The sequence below is a fragment of the Anolis carolinensis genome, chromosome 1 (genome assembly GCF_035594765.1).
Source record: "Anolis carolinensis isolate JA03-04 chromosome 1, rAnoCar3.1.pri, whole genome shotgun sequence".
In the NCBI taxonomy this organism is placed as follows: domain Eukaryota; kingdom Metazoa; phylum Chordata; class Lepidosauria; order Squamata; family Dactyloidae; genus Anolis; species Anolis carolinensis.
This window is the reverse complement of record NC_085841.1, coordinates 20,998,524-21,013,970: the sequence shown is the minus strand read 5'-3', so window position 1 is coordinate 21,013,970 and position 15,447 is coordinate 20,998,524. Positions and strand designations below refer to the sequence as shown.

General features: G+C 42.3%; 1 protein-coding gene across 1 annotated transcript in view; it reads right to left on the bottom strand.

Annotated features, from left to right (window-relative positions):
• fbln7 (fibulin 7) overlaps positions 1 to 15,077 on the bottom strand; it is a 29,853-nt gene extending 14,776 nt beyond the window's left edge. The window contains exons 1-4 of the mRNA XM_003227003.4: positions 14,216 to 15,077; positions 8,996 to 9,155; positions 6,541 to 6,711; positions 2,771 to 2,896 (exon numbers count right to left, since the gene is read on the bottom strand). Of these exons, the coding sequence (XP_003227051.3) occupies positions 2,771 to 2,896; positions 6,541 to 6,711; positions 8,996 to 9,155; positions 14,216 to 14,290 (532 nt within the window). The 5' untranslated portion in view covers positions 14,291 to 15,077. The remainder of the gene's footprint in view (positions 1 to 2,770; positions 2,897 to 6,540; positions 6,712 to 8,995; positions 9,156 to 14,215) is intronic.
• Positions 15,078 to 15,447: the final 370 nt, after the last annotated feature.

The window sequence follows — 15,447 nt, the reverse complement described above, 5'->3', positions numbered from 1 at the left end:
TCTTTATACTCACATTAGTAGTAGTACAGTAGAGTCTCACTTATCCAAGCTAAACGGGCCGGCAGAAGCTTGGATAAGCGAATATCTTGGATAATAAGGAGGGATTAAGGAAAAGCCTATTAAACATCAAATTACGTTGTGATTTTACAAATTAAGCACCAAAACTTCATGTTATACAATAAATTTGACAGAAAAAGTAGTTCAATACACAGTAATGTTATATTGTAATTACTGTATTTACGAATTTAGCACCAAAATATCACAATATATTGAAAATATTGACTACAAAAATGGCTTGGATTATCCAGAGGCTTGGATAAGCGAGGCTTGGATAAGTGAGACTCTACTGTATTTGAAGTCTGTTACCTTCTTCAATTTTTGTGTTGATTGATAATTGCTTGAGATCCCTGTTGTCTTTGGTTTGTTGTTAGTTGTAATGTCTGATTCTGCTGAGTGCGGTTTATATTTTTATTGTGGTACAATAGTCGTTTTTTTGTTTTGCCTGTGTAGGTGTTTATTATTATTGTTGTTGTTGTGGTCATGAAGGTTGGATAAGTTAGATGCTACTGTATTGTTTTTTGGAGGCCCAGTGTAGCACTGACTGGCCTCTCAGCCTCAGTGCCTGGCTGTTTCTTGCCTGTGATGGTGTTGATTCTTATTGTTGTTGTTATTGTCATTGTTATTATTGTAATTGTTTTTTTGGAGGCCAAGTGTGAATGTAGGGATTGGGGAGGTAGATGAGTTGTGTTGTCAAATTTTGTATTTGTTATAGTCACAATGCATTGTTGTGAGTTTTGTGGGTCCAGATTGTGGTTTTGTGGTGTGGTTGTGTTGTTACAACTGAGAGGCAAGGCTTTTGTGTTGTGTTGCCAAGTTTTGTATTTCTGGGGCGTTTAGTTGTGTGCCAAGTTTTGTATTTCTGGGCCATTTAGTTGTGTTGTTATAGTCATGATGCGCTGTTGTGAGTTTTGTGGGTCCAGTGTGGTTTTGTGGTGTGGTTGTGTTGTTACAACTGGGAGGCAAGGCTTTTGCATTGTTTTGCCAAGTTTTGTATTTCTGGGGGGGTTAGTTGTGTTGTTATAGTCATGATGCGTTGTTGTGAGTTTTGTGGGTCCGGATTGTGGTTTTGTGTTGTGGTTGTGTTCTTAAAACTGGGAGGCAAGGCTTTTGCGTTGTGTGGTCAAATTTTGTATTTCTGGGGCGTTTAGTTGTGTTGTTATCGCATGATGCGTTGTTGTGAGTTTTGTGGGTCCGGATTGTGGTTTTGTGGTGTAGTTGTGTTGTTATAACCGGGAGAAAAGGCTTTTGTGTTGTGTTGTCAAGTTTTGTATTTCTGGGGCATTTAGTTGTGTGCCAAGTTTCGTATTTCTGGGGCATGTAGTTGTGTTGTTATAGTCACAATGCATTGTTGTGAGTTTTGTGGGTCCGGATTGTGGTTTTGTGGTGTGGTTGTGTTGTTACAACCGGGAGGCAAGGCTTTTGCATTGTGTTGTCAAGTTTTGTATTTCTGGGGCGTTTAGTTGTGTGCCAAGTTTCGTATTTCTGGGGCATGTAGTTGTGTTGTTATAGTCACGATGCGTTGTTGTGAGTTTTATGGGTCCGGATTGTGGTTTTGTGGTGTGGTTGTGTTGTAACAACCTGGAGGGAAGGCTTTTGTGTTGTGTTGCCAAGTTTCGTATTTCTGGGGCGTTTAGTTGTGTTGTTATAGTCACGATGCGTTGTTGTGAGTTTTGTGGGTCATGTGTGGTTTTGTGGTGTGGTTGTGTTGTTACAGCTGGGAGGCAAGGCTTTTGCATTGTGTTGCCAAGTTTTGTATTTCTGGGGCGTTTAGTTGTGTTGTTATCGCATGATGCGTTGTTGTGAGTTTTGTGGGTCCGGATTGTGGTTTTGTGGTGTAGTTGTGTTGTTATAACTGGGAGAAAAGGCTTTTGTGTTGTGTTGTCAAGTTTTGTATTTCTGGGGCATTTAGTTGTGTGCCAAGTTTCGTATTTCTGGGGCATGTAGTTGTGTTGTTATAGTCACGATGCGTTGTTGTGAGTTTTATGGGTCCGGATTGTGGTTTTGTGGTGTGGTTGTGTTGTAACAATCTGGAGGGAAGGCTTTTGTGTTGTGTTGCCAAGTTTCGTATTTCTGGGGCGTTTAGTTGTGTTGTTATAGTCACGATGCGTTGTTGTGAGTTTTGTGGGTCATGTGTGGTTTTGTGGTGTGGTTGTGTTGTTACAGCTGGGAGGCAAGGCTTTTGCATTGTGTTGCCAAGTTTTGTATTTCTGGGGCGTTTAGTTGTGTTGTTATCGCATGATGCGTTGTTGTGAGTTTTGTGGGTCTGGATTGTGGTTTCGTGGTGTGGTTGTGTTGTTGTAACCTGGAGGCAAGCCTTTTGCATTGTGTTGCCAAATTTCATATTTCTGGGATGTTTAGTTTTGTTGTTATAGTCACTGCGCAAACAACTTCATCATTTTATATATATAGATGTGATCCGCCCTGAGTCCCCTTTGGGGTGAGAAGGGCGGAATATAAATACTGTAAATAAATAAACAAACAAACATATATATTCAGCACCTTGGATAGCTTTTTTAAAAAGTTCAGATTTCATATTAGAATGAATACCCTTCTCTACTGATAGGAAAGGAAGCTACCCCCACTATTCTGGGCTACAGGCATTACAAACCTCTAGTGACCTACAGATTCTGTGAGCTATAGTTTAATAAAGGTAATTTCTCCAAATGTATATATTCCCATCTCCGCTTTCCCTCGTCAGCAAAATACATACCTGTCTGTGTTTGGTATTGGCAGTTGGAGCCAGTCCAGTCCTTTGAGCAAATGCATTTGTACTGTTCACCTTCATTGACACATGTTCCCCCATTCTGGCAGAAATGAGGGGTGCATTCACTGACACCTTTTTAAAAAAACAAACAAATAAAAACTATAATATGAAAGCTGATGGTCAACACAAGATGCAATACCCCTGACAATACAGGAACCATGAACTTGGAATCATGATCAGGAATTATGAGGAGGAATTATGAACAGGAGACCGATCTCCTAATAGGAACGTTGTCTCCTCTGAAAGGTCTGAAACCTAAATCACTTAATTTAAACTTGCCAAGGTACCCATGACATCATGCCTAACACATCTGGATTTCAAGGTCTTATCATGAATCTTCTGGGAATATCTAGTTTGCCTGCTTTTCATGCCCTGTGTTCTCAGGTCTAATCTGCACTCCCTTGAAAACTTCTCAGCTTCCCAAGGCCTTTTCTCAAGGGAACCGGTACTTTCATTTTCTCCTGTTGTCTGGGAACGATCTGAAAAATTCAAAACATCAGCCCAGTCTTTCTGCAATTCCCCCGAACACTCACAGACCTTCATTTTGGAACCCAACATCCCCTTTATCCTCCAAACATTCAGAAAAATCCTCTGATGCATGCCAGACTACAACAGCAACTTTTAAAAATGTTCGATGAGGTTACATTAAACAGACTTTTACTGCATGGCTGTGAATGGACTCTGTGTGTCACGATAATGCTAAAGAGTCTATTTGCCCCGGGACAACTCATTTTGCCCATGTAGATCTACCCATAAATACCTCCTAAACTCACACCACCACCTGTGCCACCTTTTATGTGTTTAAATAATTAGTTTGGTAGAATTCCTTGAAGCAACAGGACTGTGAATACCTCTTGGGCTGGAATTGCTTTACATCTGTCAAATGCCAAGCTGTCTTGTGCATCAATAAAATACTCTAAATAATCAGGGGTCATCAGACCATGAAGTTATTGAATAAGCAATCAAGGAGTTGCAAAAACTTCATCCTTGTTCCCTTGGCCTCTCATGTCCTTGAACTTTCTATTAGGTTGAGACTCTCATCTGCTTTGGATATGGATCACTGGGTAGTGATACCTGAACCAGGCTACCAGCCACTGCCCAGATATTTCAAAGGCGGAAGATGCAGTTGTATTATTTTTTATGTATATAGACACTGTGGGGAGAAAGATTTATGCTGATAATATGAATCACGGTCCTTCTTCCTGCCTCAGCCAGCCACCTGATCGTAGATTATCTGGCTACTACAAGGCATCTTCTAATCCCTTCAGAAGCCTCTCAGCCACAATGGAGAAGGGACTGCCCTTTAGCCACATCAATGTTCAGGCACTATGGTTCAATGGCTCATATGCATTTCACACAATGTGGTGGGGATTTGTTTAAACAAACCATACTTTCAATGCCTCCATGCTCTAAACGCCCAAAGGAAGAGCAAGCTTGTGAAAGTGTAAATCATAGACAACAGGGCAAGAAAGGGGTGGCGGAGGGAGAGTTTGCATTGATTTAATGTTTACTAGAAAATAAAAATAAGTCAGCAGGGTAGGGAGATACCATTAATTACACATATAGGTTTTCTCCCCCATCAAGTGCCTGTGATAAGTGAGGAAGAACTGATATAAAAAAAACAGGTGACATCTGGTACAAAATTATACAGTGTAAGGGTATCAGAGTTCAGAGGGTGCATCTACACTGTAGGATTAATGCAGTTTGATGCCACTTTAACTGCCATGGCCCATTGCTATCGAATCCTGTGATTTGTAATTTGATGAGTCCCCAGCACTCTTTGGTAGAGAAGGCAAATTACATTGTAAAACTACGACTCCCATGATTCCATGTCACTGAGACATGACAATTAAAGTGGTGTCAAACTGCATTTAATTCTATAGTTGTTTCCCTCTTTACTAAACAAATAGCGAGAAATAAATAGCTACAGAAAAATGCAGAGGAAATTAATGAGAAATTACTCCTTGGCAAATTACTTTTAATGCATGTGGCTCCAAAATTAACAAACTGTTTTCCGGGTTGCTGTGAGTTTTCCGGGCTGTATGGCCATGTTCCAGAAGCATTCTCACCTGACATTTCACCCACATCTATGGCAGGCATCTTCAGACAATTATTGATTGGTTTGCAGATGACTTTGAGAACACAGAAATGCTGGACCACTCTAACAACCACCATGTCAGGCTACACAGAGAAGCCATTGAAATCCACAAGCATGTTGACAATTTCAACAGAAAGGAGGAAACCATGAAAATGAACAAAATCTGGCTAACAGTATTTAAAAAATTCTAAAATCAGGACAGAAAATGGGAATTCCAGACAGGAAACATCAGGGCCATCTAACACCTCCCAACAAAGGATTCCCCAGGTAGGAAGCAGCCAGGCTTTGAAGCTGAAAGACTATTCAATGCTAATCAAAGTGGCCAATTGCACTTGCCTCAAACAGACAAGAGTTCTTTCTCCCACCCTGGACCTTCCACAGACATATAAACCCCACTTGCCTAGTTTACAGCAGATCTCACAGCATCTCAGAATGCCTGCCATAGATGTGGGTGAAACATTAGGAGAGAATGCTTCTGGAGCATGACCATATAGCTCAGAAAACCCACAGCTACCCAGTGACAACAAACAGTTTTCTGCTACACACAACAGGCAAACATAATCCACTACCTCTTCCAGAATGTAAAATGTGTATGTTAATTTCCTGTTTATCATCACTGAACAGAGTTCTTCCAAATAAATATTTTTATAGGGGCAATTATATATAATTTTCTTGTCTGGCAGCCGACATAAATCATGTATTGGCAGAATGACATGTTTGCAAATCAGAACATTAAAATAATGACTATGTTTATGTGCCTTGCCAATAAATTTTTCAGATGTTGGCATTTTCTATTAGAAATAAAGGATCTGTTGAAGGATTGGATTGATGCTGGGATCTTCAGCATCCACCGCAGTGAACAACAGGGACAATGTTTCAGAATGGCTCATGATATTCTAAGGACAGTGAACTTTTACATACACAAGATAGCATTGAAAGTCAATTTGTTTATTTGCTGCTCTTTCTTTTAAATTATCCATCTGGATTGATATCATCACTATAAGCTATACCTTAAGGCTGGAGACAGGAGTTAAATCTGTGGGCATTGCATTTCTGTCTGGAAATGTTCAAAACCAGCAAAGGAACAGAATATATCTTTCCAGAGTTTTTATATAATTTTGGGAAGTGAAATGTCCAATGAAAATAGAGTGTGTCTACACCAGGCATAGGCAAACTTGGACCCTCCAGGTTTTTTGGACTTCAACTCCCAGAATTCCTAAAAGCCTCAGGCTCTTTCCTGGCAATGGCAAGCCCTCTCAGAAAACATTAGGGTAGTGGGTTGCTGTGAGTTTTCCGGGCTGTATGACCATGTTCCAGAAGCATTTTCTCCTGATGCTTCATCCACATCTATGGCAGGCATCCTCAGAGGTTGTGAGGTCTGTTGGAAACTAGGCAAGTTGGGGTTTATATATCTGTGGAATATCCAGGGTGAGAGAAAGAACTCTTGTCTGCTTGAGGCAAGTGTGAATGTGGCAGTTGGTCACCTTGACCAGTTAACACCTTCTAACAAAGGATTCCCCCAGGCAGGAAGCAGTCGGGTTTGTTTAGCAAGGCATCTATGTGGCTTGTTTAGCAAGGCATCTGTGCCAAGAGCAAGGAAATCAAAACACAGGTATACCTTTGCACTGAGTGGCTTCTCCAGTCCAAGTACCATTAGGCTGGCACATCCGAGAACTGGAACCAGTGAGCTGGAACCCAGGATTACAGATGAAATGGACTTCGTGGTCCACCATGTTCTTGGTGCCAAATTTCTTTCCATGCAGAGGAACTTCCAGAACCGGGCAGAACACTACAAAGATGATTGGACAGTGAGGGCTTGAAAGATATTTAATAATCACCAGACCACCCTAAACCAAAACAATCTTTTCTGAGTTTCCCATCCAGATGTTCCTATTTAGTAAACTTCTTGTGGAAGAAACAGGGCAAAATACAGTCGCCTCTCCACATTTGGGAGTTTAAGAATTCACACATTTAATTATTTGCAGATTACTGTATTTGCCATCACCTCTGTTGCTGCCCCATATAAGACCAAAAATAAACAATATATTATCTCTGGGCATTTTATGGTCATCCAGAACTTTTAGCTTTTGCTGGAAGTCAGCCACAGAATGACACTGGAGGGCTTAGAGATGCCTAGAGTATTTCAAAGTGCAGGTGATTACCTATAAAGCCCTATATGCTTTGGGTCCAACCTATGTTCGAGACCGAATCTCCTTCTATGAACCAAAACGGGCATTGAGATTTGCTGGAGAGGCCCTTCTCTCAGTCCCACTACCATCTCAAGTACTTCTCGGTGGTGGCTCCTCGGCTCTGGACTACCCTCCCTAAAGAAATTAGATTAACCCCCACTCTTTAAATCTTTTGGGTGAGTTTAAAAACAATGCTCTTCAGACAGGCCTTTGACCCTGTGTAATCTATGGCCAGCTAGATGGTCCACTGATTGTGCCACTCCGCACTTTGATCTGTTATGACAAATAGCCAGCTTATTTGCAGATTCTACTGCATTTTAGGAAATTTTATAATTGTATACTCTTAGAATTTTATTAGTGGGATTTGGAGCCCTTGGTGGCCTAGGGGATAAAAGCCTTGTGACTTGAAGGTTGGATTGCTGACCTGAAGGCTGCCAGGTTCAAATCCCATCCGGGGAGAGCGCGGATGAGCTCCCTCTATCAGCTCCAGCTCCATGCAGGGACATGAGAGAAGCCTCCCACAAGGATGGTAAAACATCAAAACATCTGGGCGTCCCCTGGGCAACGTCCTTGCAGACGGCCAATTCTCTCACTCCAGAAGCAACTCAGGTTGCTCCTGACACGAAGAAAAAAAAAAGTGGGATTTTATGTATTGTTGTTTTATACTTATGTCACTGTATTTATACTTACGTATTATTGTTTATATGCAGCACTTGGGAGTACTTCTGTGAGCTGCCCTGAGTCCCTTCGGGGAGATTGTGGCGGGGTGTAAATAAAGATTTATTTATTTATTTAATATTTTCTCAGCTAAAAATAATAGCGTTCACAACTCTTATTTATATTCAGTTTTTCCATTTTCACAGGGATGCTGTGCCCAACCTCCATGAAAGTTGGGGCCCAAACTGTATATGGAACTATTCCATATTATTCGGACTTACCTGACTTCATGCATGCTGACTTGTTCACGAGTGACAGACAGGATATGAAAGTAACAAATTACAAACAATAGATTACAAGCCATTATTTCCCTTCCCAGATATGAACTAAATGGTATAGGTGATATATTTAATGTACCGGCTTGTGTAGGATCTCAAGTTGCTGCCTTGAACTTTGTTGTGGATGTTAGATTACAGTGAGGTGGATGGAAGCACAGTGTGTGATTTGCACCACATTTAGTTGTTATTTTCTTTAATTATAGTAATTAGAAGTGCTCATTTTGAGTACTTTTGCGAAATGGAAAAGAAACTTACTTTTGAAAACTGCAACTATTTGTTTGGTAACTATCTACTTGTAAGTGTGCTTTAGTTGCTACTGGAACTACTTTCAGCTAGGATTTTGGAAATGGAACTGCAGCTAATTACTTTTTAGTGTAACTGTATGAGATCTGATAGAATCATAGAGTCATAGAGTTCTGTTTTGGATTTTATGAATTAGTCTCCTGTTTTAATATTGTATGTTTTTGTATGCTTCTTGCTGATTTTAACGATTGTTTTATTGCTATTGATGTTGTACTGGTATAATTGTTTTATAGTCGTGTTATTGATATTGATTGTTTTATCGGGCTAGGCCCCATGTAAGCCGCCCCGAGTCCCTTCGGGGAGATGGGGCGGGGTATAAAAATAAAGTTATTATTATTATTATTATTATTATTATTATTATTATTATTATTATTATTATTATTGAGTTGGAAGAGATCACAGGGGCCATCTAGACTGTCTGATCATCCTTTGCTTTATCATGAAGCGATTTAGAGTTGCCCAAGGTCACCCAATGCTATTGCAGTTATTGGGTCCATTGGCATCTATGGAAACAAGAAACCAATAGAGTTCTATCTGGTCCCCCTTCCCCACATCATGTTGAAATCCTATTCCCCCCCTTCTTTACCCGCTTGCGGTTCTGGCGCAGCTTTAGTCAATGTGTTTTGCAGGGTTGTTAGTCGGTGTTTCATGTGTCGTATTCCCTCTACAAATCGTGTTTCATGGCCTTTCAGGAATTGCTGCATTTGACGGACGGTGGCCAGAAGCTGCTGCTTGTTCAAGCAGCTCTGCAGGAAAGAGAATGAGAAAAAAAGGGGGGGGGGGTACAATTATTATTGTAGAGTGTTAAACAATTGCAGGTACTGGCACTGTATCTGTATGTTTGATAAACAAAATAATGTAGTGTACATTGAAAGCAATTTTCCCAGTCGATTCTCTTAAGTCCTTCAGTGTGACTTTTTGGTCATTCTCCAGAGGAAGTTGACCACAGAGACATGCTGGAGGGCCTACAGGTTCCTAGAGGAACACAATGCACAAATCCATGAATTATCCAATCCATAGATGTGGAGAGCCAACTGCTGTATTAGTCCTTTCCTTCCAGTTTTGTATAAGAATTTTGCTCCAATCAACCATCAGTACATTAGTTTGTATTGCTGAGAGGAGACATGATAGCCATGTACAAATACGTGAAGGGAAGTCATAGGGAGGAGGGAGCAAGCTTGTTTTCTGCTGCCCTGTAGACTAGGACACGGAACAATGGCTTCAAACTACAGGAAAGGAGATTCCACCTGAACATCAGGAAGAACTTCCTCACTGTGAGGGCTGTTCGACAGTGGAACTCTCTCCCCCGGACTGTGGTGGAGGCTCCTTCTTTGGAGGCTTTTAAGCAGAGGCTGGATGACCATCTGTCGGGGGTGCTTTGAATGCGATTTCCTGCTTCTTGGCAGGGGGTTGGACTGGATGGCCCATGAGGTCTCTTCCAACTCTACTATTCTATGATTCTATGATTCTATGATTCTATGCTGGAAGTGCCTAGAGCAGGGATGGGCAAACTTTTTTGCCTTGGGGCCACATTGAAGGCCTGACTGAGAGAGGTGGGCAGGGAGGGAGGGCGATGTCGCACCTCAGGTTAGCTTCACCTTGCTATATACACCAGACTGTACACAGGTTGAAGTCTTTTGTAGTTCATTAGAAAATAGAAGATAAAAAGTTCTTTAAAAGCAAAAGTAATGTTCCAAAAGCCTTAGCGAATAATCCAAGAAATTATAAGGAATAAACAAAGTCCCATTCGAGCATGACAAAGTCCCAATAACATGAACACAAAGACTGCAAGATAATCCAGGAAAACAAGAGCTTGCTTCTTGGTTGAACGAAAGTTGCTTTGACAAAGGTTTGTCTCCAAACACACTGTTTTAATACCCTTTGCAAAGCATGAAAGCATTTCTTTGGCCTCTGACCTTCTTCTTGTTTGGTATTCTCACACTCCTTCGAACCCTGAATTCCAAACGGTCAGCTCGATCTAAAGATTCAGTTTCATCAAGGTCAGCCTGCTTGCTATCAGACTGAGAACTGTCCTCCTTTTCTGAGTCAATTTGCACCTGGCTAGTTTCAGTATCATCAGCCTCATTCCCTGCTGTGGGAAAAACTCTCTGTTCCTCATCTTCTACAACAGGGACACTCTGAACCTGATTTTGAACCTGAATCTCATAATCCCCATCAGAGTCACTCTGAGGTTCCAGCTGAGTCACAACAGGCAGCTGGGCACATGGTGGGTGGGACAAGCCTGGGATGGAGAAGGCCTGAGAGAGAGTGGGACCAAGAGGGGGCGGGACAGGGCCCAGGTCATCCTCAGGTTGTCCTCCTGGCATAAGAAGGTTGCTCGCCTCATCCTTATGACGGGAGGAAAAAGAGACATGCAGTGACTGCCCTGATCCTCGGGCTGTCTTCTCAACATTATGCCAGGAGGAGGGTGAAACAGGCAATTGCCGAGAGCAATCTGGAGGGCTCTCAGCTGCTCCATGCCTTCCTCGGACTATCCTCTCGGCATAAGGATGGGGCCACTCGAACTATCCTTATGCTGTGAGGAGGGTGAGACATGAGGTGGCTGAGAGTGCTCCATAGGGCTCTCCACTGCTGCGTGCCTTCCCTGTCCCCACCATTGCCCCCGTCCTTTCTGCATAAGGATGCTGCAAGCCACTGTCTCTTTATGCTGAGAGGACAAGGAAAATAAGGACGGCCTGAGGTAAATACTCAGGGGACCCCGGGCCTTAGTTTGCCCATAGAGCCTTAGAGCCTGTAGTGTAGACATGTCATAAATGTAAGTTATATGCATACACATATGGCCAAGAAGCATGGCATTTTATGTGGCTTATTACTTTCATGGGGCCCCTGGTGGCACAGTGTGTTAAAGCGCTGAGCTGCTGATCTTGCGGACCAAAAGGTCCCAGGTTCAAATCCCGGGAATGGAACAAGCACCCGCTGTTAGCCCCAGCTCCTGCTAACCTAGCAGTTTGAAAACATGCAAATGTGAGTAGATCAATAGGTACCGCTCCGGCGGGAAGGTAACGGCACTCCATGCAGTCATGCTGGCCACATGACCTTGGAAGTGTCTACGGACAATGCTGGCTCTTCGGCTTAGAAATGGAGATGAGCATTAAGTGGCTGAGGGGGGAAAGGAAGGGGCCTGAGGCTGTTAGGAATGGTGGGAGTTGAAGTCCAAAACACCTGGAGGGCCCAACTTTGCCCATGCCTGCTATAGAGACAGCATACCTGACATTTCAGACATTTGAGATACTTAAACAATCTGATTCATTCGCTGGTCTTCGAAAGCATGCTGTTCTTGCTTCTCCCTAACTCTTATCATGTGTGGCATGCAACAAACTGCGAAGAAGAAGAAGAAGTAGGGAGGCACGCTTCATACTTTTATAATAAGCTCTTTGTAAAGGGGTTATTTTTAACACGAGCCGCTGCGGTACCGTTAAGCATAATAAACTTCCCCACTGAATAGCTCTCTCTCTCCAGCAAAATGATTTGATTTGATATTGCTCGGCTGAACTAGTTTATTTAGATATTTCTGGAGCAGCAGGTTTGAGTTTATTTCCTTAGCCCAGTAATAGGGTTGCGGTTTCATATTTCGCCAATACAATGCAAGAAATGCAGCCAGGTATTAAATTGAGGAGAAAATCAATTGAAAGGATAATTTATAGACGGAGGGTACCTGGAGCTGTACTCAGTTTGTAACCTGGACCAATCGAGCAGGAACAGAAGTGACTGACAGGCAGGCTATATGGATTTGGATACAAATCCTCCTGATGAAAAACTATTACAAGTTATCTATCTCTGATCTGAAACATTTGTGAGCAGAACTTTTTTGGATTTCAGATTTTATAATACCTGTATTTGCATATATCATTGGTTCCCAGCCTTTTTTTTTTTTTTTGGCCAGGGACCACTTTCCAATATGAGTACCAAAAGGGTTATGAATCAGTTTTTGGTCAACTTTAGATTCGGTTTGGTTGTTTGGAGTGCTGATTCAGAAAACTGCATTGGATAGACAACATCAGCTCTAGTTTCTGATACAGAACATATGTCATCCAGTAGTCACCATCCACTCGCCCACAGAAAACCATATTTAATAATCTAGAGCTGATTTCCCCACATGTCCCGTGGACCTTATTTTAGGTCTCGGCCCATAGATTGGGAACTACTGGCATATATACTCTTAGCAATTGGATCAAAGTCAGAGTGCAAAATTCAATTATGTTTCATTATACACGTAGCTTGGAAGTAATTGTATACAATATTTTTAATTATTTTGTGCAAGAAACACAGTTTACGAGCAGGTGCATCTACTCACAATTAATGTGAGTAGATGCACAATTAATGTTGAATTAAGGCAGTCAGACAACTCTTTAGCTGTCATGGCTCAATGCTATGGCATCACAGGAGTTATAGTTCTCCAAGGTCTCCAGCATTTTCTGACCAAAGCTTCTGGTGCCTTGTGGAACTACAAATCCCATGATTCCACATCCTTGAGGGCCCTGGGTTTTACTCATGCTAGGGTGCATCTACACTGTTGGAATTAATGCAGTTTGACACCATTTTAACTGCAATTAATCATTGCTTTGGCATGCTGGGGGCTGCAGTTTTACAAGGTCTTTAGCCATCTCTGCCACAGAGCGCTGGTGCCTCTGTAAAAGGTAAAGGTTTCCCCCTGACATTAAGTCCAGTCGTGTACAACTCTGGGGGTTGGTGCTCATCTCCATTTCTAAGCCGAAGAGCTGGCGTTGTCCGTAGACACCTCCAAGATCATGTGGCCGGCATGACTGCATGGAATACCATTATCTTCCTGCAGGAGCGGTACCTATTGATCTACTTGCATTTGCATGTTTTCGAACTGCTAGGTTGGCAGAAGCTGGGGCTAACAGCGGGCGCTCACACCACTCTCCAGATTCGAACCTGTGACCTTTCGGTCCGCAAGTTCAGCAGCTCAGTGCTTTAACACACTGTGCCACCGGGGCTCCACCAAACTACAAATCCCTGGATTCCACAGCATGGAGCCATGGCAATTAAAGTAATGTCAAACTGCATAGCTGCCAAGGCTCAACGCTATGGAATCATGGGAGCTGTGGTTTTGCAAAGAGTGGCGGTACCTCCCCAAACTCCATAGCAATGAGCTGTGGCAATTAAAGCAGGGCCAAACTGCATTAATTCCACCATATAGATGGCCCTTTACTTTCCTATTGCCTTTGGCTAAAGAGAGAGCAGAAAAAATACAGGGTGTTTGAAAAAGAACTCCCTAGTTTTAATGTAATTATACAGTAGAGTCTCACTTATCCAACACTCGCTTATCCAACATTCTGGATTATCCAACGCATTTCTGTAGTCAATGTTTTCAATACATGGTGATATTTTGGTGCTAAATTCCTAAATACAGTAATTACTACATAGCATTGAACTACTTTTTCTGTCAAATTTGTTGTATAACGTGATGTTTTGGTGCTTAATTTGTAAAATCATACCCTAATTTGATGTTTAATAGGCTTTTCCTTAATGCCTCCTTATTATCCAACATATTCACTTATCCAACATTCTGCCGGCCCGTTTATGTTGGATAAGTGAGACTCTACTGTACTTAAAACTAGGGAGTTCTTTTTCAAACACCCTGTAGTTAAGAGGGAGAGAAAGGGTCCAGCAAGAGAAGTGTCAGTCACTTGACTGACAAGGAGAGTTTAGCATTTGTATGGATTTTCTTCCCTTCCCTTCCCCAACACTCTTAAAGAGACAGATGTCCAAATGACTACTAGCAGTAACCCAGGCTGTGTGCATTTGCTAGGCTTGCCTTTACCTGGGAAGCCGGAGATTCCTGGCAGGACGTTAAGCAGAAGAAGAGGAAGAGGCTGTACTGCAGTCCAGGCATCATGGGGCTGGGATTTCCAAGACAACGAGCCTCCTGCAATTGGGAGAAGGGTCGCCGGAGAAGCAAAGGCAGAGAGACCTCTTTGCTCCTGATCCGGAGTTAATGAAATTCCGTATCCCGCAACAGGTTTCCCGAGGAAGAGCTCTCTCCGTTCCCACTGCTCCTTGGCAGGAAAGGAGCCTTGGCTGCAAGCGAGGAGCTCCTTCTCTCTCCCCCCCCCCCCCTGGGCTGCCTTCCTCGCCATCCAGGTCCTGCCCCATCTCCCAAAACCAGCACCACCTCCACGCACTTCTTGGCTCCTGCTCTGGAAGCCGACTTGCTTTGTTTTTGTTGCCCAAAGGGAATTCCTGCTCAAAAGTCTTGCTCTCCCGGCTTTAAGAAAGAACACATCCAAATGGAGAAGGGAAAGAATAACATGGCATTTTCGGCTCACATTCAAGAATAAAAATAGATAACACTACAGCAGGGGTCCCCAAACTAAGGCCCGGGGGCCGGATGCGGCCCATCGAAGCAATTTATCCGGCCCTCACGGCACAAGGGCAGAAGGGGGTTGGGCTAAATGACCCAAGGGGTCTCTTCTTCTCTTACAACCCTTATTATTATTATTATTATTATTATTATTATTATTATTATTATTATTATTATTATTATTATTATTTTATTGTATGACACAGCAAACAAGATAGACATGCTGGATTTCATATCACAAAATCACAAGTCAAACACTTCCCAAGTATCTAGGACTGTGTGATGTATTTTCGGATGATGCGTGCAGATCCCAGTAGGGTGGCCTTTTGCAGTTGGCAGATCGTAATTTATTATTATTATTATTATTATTATTATCATCATCATTGAGGCTTTCATCATTATTATCATCATCATTGAGGCATTGTGCTTTCGGTGCACAAAGGCAGAAGGGGATTGGACTCAATGGCCCAAGGGGTCTCTTCCAACCCTCTTTTATTATTATTATTATTATTATTATTATTATTATTGTTATTATTATTATTTATTGCTCGGTGGCCATCTATAGTCCGGCCCTCCAATGGTCCAAAGGATTGTGAACTGGCCCCCTGTTTAAAAAGTTTGGGGACCCCTGCACTACAGTATGTAAGAAAATTTGAAAACAAAACTTCTGTTCCTGGTTTGAAAGTGGCATT